Genomic DNA, 8,279 nt, shown 5'->3' with positions numbered 1-8,279 from the left:
GTATTATATGTGTGTGTTCCGATGATGTAAGCTGTCTCTATTGGTCAGTTTTTCACATGTGGCAGTGAACCCAAAATTTCAACCCATTGCATCTTTGGCTGATGAAGTTGAACTCTCAGATCTGAACTGACAAATGCAGAATCAGTTTGCCAAGGCAGTACTCGAGGAAAGTAGAAGTTTAATTCTGTATTAACTCTCTGCTTGCAGACTTTAGATTTGAAACTGCAATTTTTAAATATAGCTCTTGAAATTTACCAGCACGCTGCATCCAGATGAAGAAATGATTAGTTGATGACTGGATGTAACAGACACAGCTCTTCAGATATGCTTGTATAATCAAGACGCATAATGGGAAGCAGATACGACAAGTTATGAGACTAATACTCGACTGGAGTCAGATGGCTCCGGTAGAGTACAGTGTTTAATATATGAAATCTGTTTTTTTATGCACATAAATAAGCACTGTAGCTAAGGAGAGACATCAAGACGTATTTACTATAGCTGTCTGCGGGTATACTTGACTTTTTTTAGTATGAGGAAAAAGAAAAATGTATCTCGAACAAGTCTACCACCACCTAGGGAAGGAGGGGGGCACTGTCTGGCTGTAAGAAACGGAAAGACATTTAGTGAGTGAGTGAGAGAGAGACAGAGGCTGTGATAAGTTCAGCACCACGGACAGCGCACTGGAGCGGTACAGAGGATTGAAGCAGAGCCCTGTCATGCCTCCTGAACCTCTGAAGCCGACACTGTACACTACAGCCACTGCCTTCTGTTCTACTCAGGGACAGTGGTTGTTGTTTGGTTTTACTCAGGGAGGTAGCTGTAGAGACTAGTTCGTACCATTTATTTGCAAGCACAGGGCAGCTTTCCTCTGCGCGATCCTTACATCATCTCCTTATTGGAGAGAGAGAGAGAGAGACAGAGTTATAGGAGAGAGAGGGCGGGTGGAAGAGAGAGTGAAACAGAGTGAGAGAGAGAAAGAGAGAGAGAGAGAGAGAGAGAGAGAGAGAGAGAGTCCGTGTAGCCGGGCTCCTCTCTGCCAGTCCACAACTGCGAAGCGAATCTGACGGACCGGCTGGTGTTACCACCACCACGCAGTTTTTTCTGTTCTGTCAGTCTCGTCTCCCTCTCCGTACCGCTGCGTCCACACCGGCCGTGAAGATGCACCGGCACCGTCCTGCCCAGGGATTGACGTTGTTATTGCCGGTTGCTTTGTGGATTTTCTGCCATGTCAACGATGTGCACGCAGCTTTGCCAACAACCCGTAAGTAGTTGTTTTACATTTTTTTTTTGTTTTGTTTTTTTTGGGATGCACCTCCGAGCTTTGACCGGGATAAGACCCGATATGGGTGGAAATGAGTCTGAGTCTGAGTCCAGGAGAACAGTGCAGACAGGAACAGACGGAGCTGCAGGTATTCAAACGTTGGAGCCACCATGGGCTCTTGGGAACCGGGGGGCCAGGCTGTAACCTGCTGGGGGGAGAGGGCCAGTAGAGAGAGGAAACACGGTTCCACTTTGAGTTAAGTCTGTCACGCGCGTTAACTCTTGAGGATCTCCGGATGGTTGGTTTAGTATCGGTGGAGGTTTTGTTTATTTGGTCTTGAGTTGTCAGTGCAGACAGGTCTGGGTGACTGAGTGACTATATTAATCGAGGTTTGCCGTTTTCATGTGTATTCGCAGGCATTCCAGTGTCTTTGAGAAATTTTTAACAATTTCCCATTTTTGCTCTTTGATTTTATTATTCTTATATAAAATGTTTTCGGTCCATTTCGTCGTATTTTTTGAATAATCCCATGTGTCTGAGGTTTTCTTGAATCACCAGCTTGTTGTCAAAGTTGACTTTTTGGAAGAAGGGTAGAGTTTTGACAGTGTGCCACATGTTAATGACACATTGATTCACTGATGAATTTTGAACCAGGAGTCTCAAAATGTACTGTTTATTCATGCTTTTTCTGCGTAATATAATTTAGTCTCTTTCTAGTTGCTGTGCATATACATACTTGAGCCTGTTTATCCAACTTTTATTCCTTTCTTTAAGAAGTTGAAGACGGCTTATGTCAAACGATACAGTCAATTAATGTGCTTTACGAACCTTGATGCAATAAATCCAGTAGTTCTTGGATCCTGAGGCTGATCTTTTATCCGAAATAACGACATGCATAATATCCTGTCAGACTCTTAACTCTCTTAAGCGGTGATGCATCCTTGAAAATACTTTGCATCATGGCATTTTGTTTACACTTCTCTAAAATTCCCACTGATTTATTCCAAGGGATTCATGGTATTTATTGACTAGGCATGTTTTTGCAGGTCAGCTTATTTTTTAATGTTTCTATTTCCCGGTGGATTAAAGCCTTTCTTAATTTTTGGTCGGGTTCAGTCATTTACTAAAATTATCCAAGCCGTGGCTCGGTGTCATTCTGATTTTGCTGACGGTAACGGAGACGGTTTTTATGAGGGTGCAGTGTGACTGAAATCCCTCGGTGATGGCCGGGGCTTCTCGGGTGCCGGATGAATGTGTTCGGGGACGCGCCTCATTAATCATCCCCGACAGACAACAACGGAGAGATGCAACCGCGAGCCGTTTGTGTCCGTGCAGAGTCTGAGTGTGCGCGTCAAAAGTGTGACAGAAGGGAGAGTGGGAGCTTCAAGAGGTGGGGAGTCTGTTTTCCCCTACACAAAGCTGTTGCTCACAAGAGCGACCTGACGGCGAGTAGGAGATATTGTAGCACTGCTTTATTTCCAAAACTTTATTGATCCCTTTATCAATGCACAACCCTCTGGCTGTCCCAAGACCTGGGTCAGCCCCAAAGTCCCAGGACTAGTCTTGTTAAAGGACGCTGCAACTATAGAGGTTTGATCCCAGGTGACTTAAAACCTTGGATCAGATCAATTAAACATGTTCAAATGGAAATCAATGAGCTATATCCTTAAATGATGCTGCATTAAATTTCAGGGCATAATGAAAACTTAAGCAGTGCTTAAGATGCAAAATAGGTACTGTGGGAAAATGTTACCGTAAATTCAGTTCTCTGTAAAATGACTCTGAATCTATATCATAAATATTACATTATGTGTAGAGATAAATAAGGATAGGATTTGCAAGATGAGAACCAAGTATGTGGGGAAGTTTTGGTGTGAGAGAGAGAGAGAGGGTGAGAGTCACACAAACAGAATGGATGGACCAGCAGTTCCACCCCTGAGCTTAAATCTGAGCACTCACTTTATCCCTCGTCAGGGACAGAGAGATGTGGCGGACTCGGGGGAACAGACAGTGTCAGTGTAACCAATGGTCTAAAGCATGGACTAAAAAAGATTATGGCATTTCCATCCTATGGGGCCAAATATGCACTCATACTAAAAGTCAATGGGCTGGATGACCCCCTGACTGTGTGGAATCTCTGCACACTAAAAGAGCATCAGTGACGTTTATGCATCATCACATGAGAAGAATAGAGAACAGTATACTGAGATTTAAACTGTGTCTTTTTGTCCTTCTCTTAATATATTTGCACTTGGGAGGGATGTGTTTATTTATCTGTTATGCATGTATGGTTCCCTAATAATTGTATGGTGAGCAGTATTTCAGAAATTGTATCCGTCGCTGTCTTGTCCAGAAGCCTCTGTTAGTATCATATTGCATTGCAGTACCACTTAATTGGGTAGCGCTGCAATATCAGTTGTTGCGAATGTATTGCACTTAAAACACAGACACATATTCGCAAAATAATATTTAAATACGCAGTGCAAAATCCAATTTAAATTAGATGCATGTCCACAGATGCACACACTAATGAAATATATTGTATCGCTCTTGCCCTTGTTGCATAACTCAGCTGTACTGTACACTCTCCTTGTTGTTGAGTTCTCCTTGTTTTTGTCATTGTGCATGTGTGAGGCAAGGTCTCATCTCACCTACAATAGCGTCTCATAATGACTGGGACATTCATTTTTAAATTAGCATCTCAAATGAGTTTGAAGTGAAAATCGCTGAAAAATCAGCTTCTGTATGTGATGTATCCCTGGTATACATGGCAACATAGTACAGAGTTTTCTTTTCTTTTCTTTTCTTTTCTTTTCTTTTCTTTTCTTTTCTTTTCTTTTCTTTTTTGTTGAAGAGGTGGAGATTACATTTTTAACATTCATCTGTATTTGAAAAGTAAAGTGTGCTCTGTGAGTTTAGGGCAGTGTGCTGGTGACACTGTGGGTGGCTAAATGGGATGCCCCAAGAGCCTGTCTGATATAGAATCAGATTAGCCTTTTCTCAACTCATTAGGCATGCCAGGCCATTTGACATGGCCATCAGTCTGTTCCCACCTTCAGGGCAACACAGGACAAGTCAGACTTTTCCCGTTCTCCAACAGAATCCATTTTGTGCAGCGTAAGACAACATGTATCTGGTTATATCTGCACTGAACAAAAACTATTCCATATCAAATTCAAAGCATTAGACGTTAATCCTACTTATATTAGTAAGAATTATTTAAGCAAACTTAACTTTAGCTCCCTGCATTTAGGTAATCCATCGTATCAGAGAATATTTCTCAGTGTCCTTGCAGTTCTAACGTAGTGCTTTGCTAACATTAACAAATACTTTTTTCTCTTTCTACTGTCAATAAGTGACTCAGTGAGATTATTGCAATATTTTGTCATTACTCACTGCTGTAAATGTGCCATTAACAAGAAAAACAAAAAAAAAGACTAACACATAGGTGAGCCTGATGCGAGTGCTGTTTCCTTTCTATGTGTGATGGCTCCCATTAGGAGGTGGTAATAATAGGATTAAGGCTAGAGGAAGCAGACTGGTTTGGCTCAGATTAGATCAGTTCTATACTTGGTGTTAAGCTTTGTTTTGTCCTGTGTTTTTATGTGTAGACCTGCTTGTGTTGTAGGCGTGTGTGTCCGTGTCCACAATGGTAGATTCATTATGGATCGAAATAAGTGAGTCAGGCTGGGAAACAAGGCTTAGTTGCTAATTACATATCTCTTTTCTTTCCTGTTCTTTTCTCTGCTGCATTTAAAAAAACATCATAAATGCTTCCTCTTGTTGTGATATATCTCCCTCAGCCTCTGTACCTCATTCTCCTTCCAGCTTTTGATTTTGGTCTCGTTTCATGTTTTCACATCTCTTAAATAATACAACATTCCTGGGGTTAGCTAACATATAAATCTACAGCTGATAGTTTTTGATTTTTTTGCATTGTAATGTCCGGGTAGTGATAAACATTTACTGTACAGATCAGAAACAGTTGATTGTAGCATTTATGTTTAGTTAAGAGTACTTAATAGGTTTTAGATTTTTGTAGCAAGGAGGTCATAATAGTATCAATGACTGTCTTATAACATGGTTAGTTATGCATGATAAAGGAGGACAGGATATGAGGGCTAACATATGAGTAGCACTGATCTTTCAAAAACTTGAAAAGACAAACAAAAAAGAAAACAGCTGTTTTTAAGGTTCCTTTTGATTGAAGGAAAAAAATATGCTACACACAGCTATACTGGTTTGAAGAGATGTAGATGCAGAAGCATATAATTACTCAGGGAAGCCTTTTCAGTGGACACACAAGAAGCTGGGTGTAACATCTACTGCTCACAGTAGCACAGTGCTGTTTGTTGAGATGGATCTGTAGTGGTATAGCAATTTCTGTTACACATTTTATGTTCAGTTTGAAAGAAAATAGCATGTTGGCGTGTGAAGGTTTCCACTTACAGCTAAGTGATCTGAAGTTGCAGTCTTGTGTTACTGTACATTTACATTAATCAGTTTGACACAACTATTTCATATAATCATATTCCCTGCAACCTTGTCTTTTTCATTGAACCACACATTGCCTTTATCTATCTGTTTCCTTTCTTTCAACTCATGGTAACATACGTTGAAGTCCCCACTTGACAGTTTTTAAGGGAGTAATGTGATGCATCTGCCTGTGCACACAAACTCTCAAAGGATCACCTGCGCTGTGTGTGTGTGAAATCCACAGACACAACCAAACTGTCATGGATTGCAGCCAAACGCGCTCACACTGCATCCTGCTCTTTCATTCTCATGCAGCTTTTAGATCTGCACTCCCTTCCGTGCACAAATATTTTACCCTTTTAAAACTAAAATCTGTGACAGAGCTTTTGAGACGAAAAGACTTGACTGATAAGTCTGCTGTTTGGAAACAAATGTTGTTTTCACAGCACTGGAATTTAGAAATGCTTAATGTAATAAAAGCAGTTTAGAAGTTACAAGAATTTGTCTAGGGCAAGCAATTGTGTAATGCATGATAATAGCAAAGCACTCAAATTTACAGTTTAAAAATATACTCAGACATGAAAAAGCAATTCAAGCCCTCATTCACATGCTGGAGGCATTCAGCTATTTTTCAGTGTCATAGGTCAGATTTTACTAAACACCTTTTTGTAGAAAATGGATTGATTGAATCACAGCACCATAACTGTATTTCTTGTACCTTTGAGCATAGTATTGGTCTCGGTGAAGGATTAAAATTTCTCTCCTAGCAGTGAATACTACTGCAGGGCTATCTATGTTTCATCATGGGAGCAAGGCCACAGTGATACAAATGTATACTGACAAGTCATGCAGCATAATTCCCTTAACAATGTCAGTAACGTAACATGCACACAGTTTCATGCAGACAGAGGCACACACCATGAAGCTCACACATCCCACCTCCCTTTTTTTCTTCCTTTGTCCTCCTCTTCTTTCTTTACACACACATGCCAACCTGCCAGGATTATGCTATATTCTGGTGACATTATGTTAATTAATTGAACACCAACCCAATAACAGTGACTACAACACAACAAATGTGTAAATGCTTAGCTCTGTAGGTACAAATATATGCATGTATTTCTGTGTGAGATACTGCTCTGACAGTGTGTATATCAAGCACATAATCTGAAAGTTATTCTAGTGGAATGTGTTCCCTTTAGAACCTGTCAGAACATATCCACTACTTCAGACAGGGGCCTCTGAGATGAAGAGTGGGAGAGCTGGACAGAGAGACGAAAAGAGTAGGATAAGATGAGGTGGCATTTATCAGAAAACAGAGAGGGATAAGGAAAGACAGAATAAAGAGAAGATGGTCAGGAGGTGAGGATTTTTACTGACACCTTGTCATTTAGAGTTACCATTGTCATAATTATCTGTTGCTGCATTGGGTCATCGGGTATATTAATCTGAAAACAGACTTGGCTATGAACTCAGTACTGCAGTTTCCTTCACTATTTGTTAGTAGTATTCACAAACAGCACAAATAATACAGTTAAACAGAACAAATTAAGATTAACACTATAATGCATGTCAAAAGAAATGCAAGTACTAAGTAACTGTGACCTGGGATATAAAATGTTTCACTAATTGATTGCTCTCTTCACACCTTAACTCAAATGGCATTTTTGAAAAATTCCAGTTTGGTTTTAAAACGTGTCACAGCACAGAAACTGCTCTTTTAAAAACTTTTAATGATCTTCTTTTAATTTCGGACTCTGGTCACTCTGCTGTACTTATTCTTTCTGATTTGACTGCAGCGTTTGATACTGCAGACCATAAGATTCTCCTTTCACAGCTGGAAATATGTGTAGGCATTAAAGGCACAGTACTCAAATGGTTTCAGTCATATTTGACTGGCCAGAATTTTTATGTCAACCTTGGACCTTGTAATTCTGGCAAAGCCCCCTGGACAATGGTGTGCCACAAGGCTCAATTTTAGGCCCTGTCTTGTTTTCTTTGTGTTTGTTGCCATTAGGCTCTATTTAAAAAAACAAACAAAAAACATTTAATAACTTTTAATTTCATTGCTTTGCCGATGATGTCCAAATTTATCTACCTTTAAATGTAGTCAGATGCAGTTGAAGCACTACATAATTGCCAAAATGAAGTTAAAGACTGGATGTCACTGAACTTTTTAAACTTAAATGACAAACTGAAATTGTCATCTTTGGTGACTCACATATACCTGTTTTTAATGGTGCTTTTAATTAATTGTCTTCTTACTGTTGCCCCTTTGTGAAAAGTCTACGTGTTTTTATTGATAGTGCTTTTAAACTTGACAAGCAAATTAGCTCTGTGGCTAAAACAAGCTTTTTCCAGCTTAGACTTTTAGCTAAAGCTAAGCCCTACTTGCCCCCCAATCAGATGGAAAAAGTTGTGCATGCTCTGATTACATCTCGTTTGGTCTACTGTAATTGGCTTTATTATGGCCTTGACCAGTCTGCAATCCATAGACTTCAACTTGTCCAAAATGCTGCTGCACACCTGCTCACTGGGA

The 8,279-nt window shown here is 40.1% G+C and overlaps 1 protein-coding gene across 1 annotated transcript in view; it reads left to right on the top strand.

Annotated features, from left to right (window-relative positions):
• The first annotated feature begins 1,030 nt into the window (after positions 1-1,030).
• The window catches only part of cntnap2a (contactin associated protein 2a), a 361,415-nt gene continuing 354,166 nt past the window's right edge, over positions 1,031-8,279 (top strand). The window contains exon 1 of the mRNA XM_030123092.1: positions 1,031-1,264. Coding sequence (XP_029978952.1) covers positions 1,162-1,264 — 103 coding nt within the window. The 5' untranslated portion in view covers positions 1,031-1,161. The remainder of the gene's footprint in view (positions 1,265-8,279) is intronic.

The sequence above is a fragment of the Sphaeramia orbicularis genome, chromosome 20 (genome assembly GCF_902148855.1).
Source record: "Sphaeramia orbicularis chromosome 20, fSphaOr1.1, whole genome shotgun sequence".
Classification (NCBI taxonomy): Eukaryota; Metazoa; Chordata; class Actinopteri; order Kurtiformes; family Apogonidae; genus Sphaeramia; species Sphaeramia orbicularis.
The sequence above is the reverse complement of the archived record's forward strand: the minus strand, read 5'-3'. Positions and strand labels throughout refer to the sequence as shown.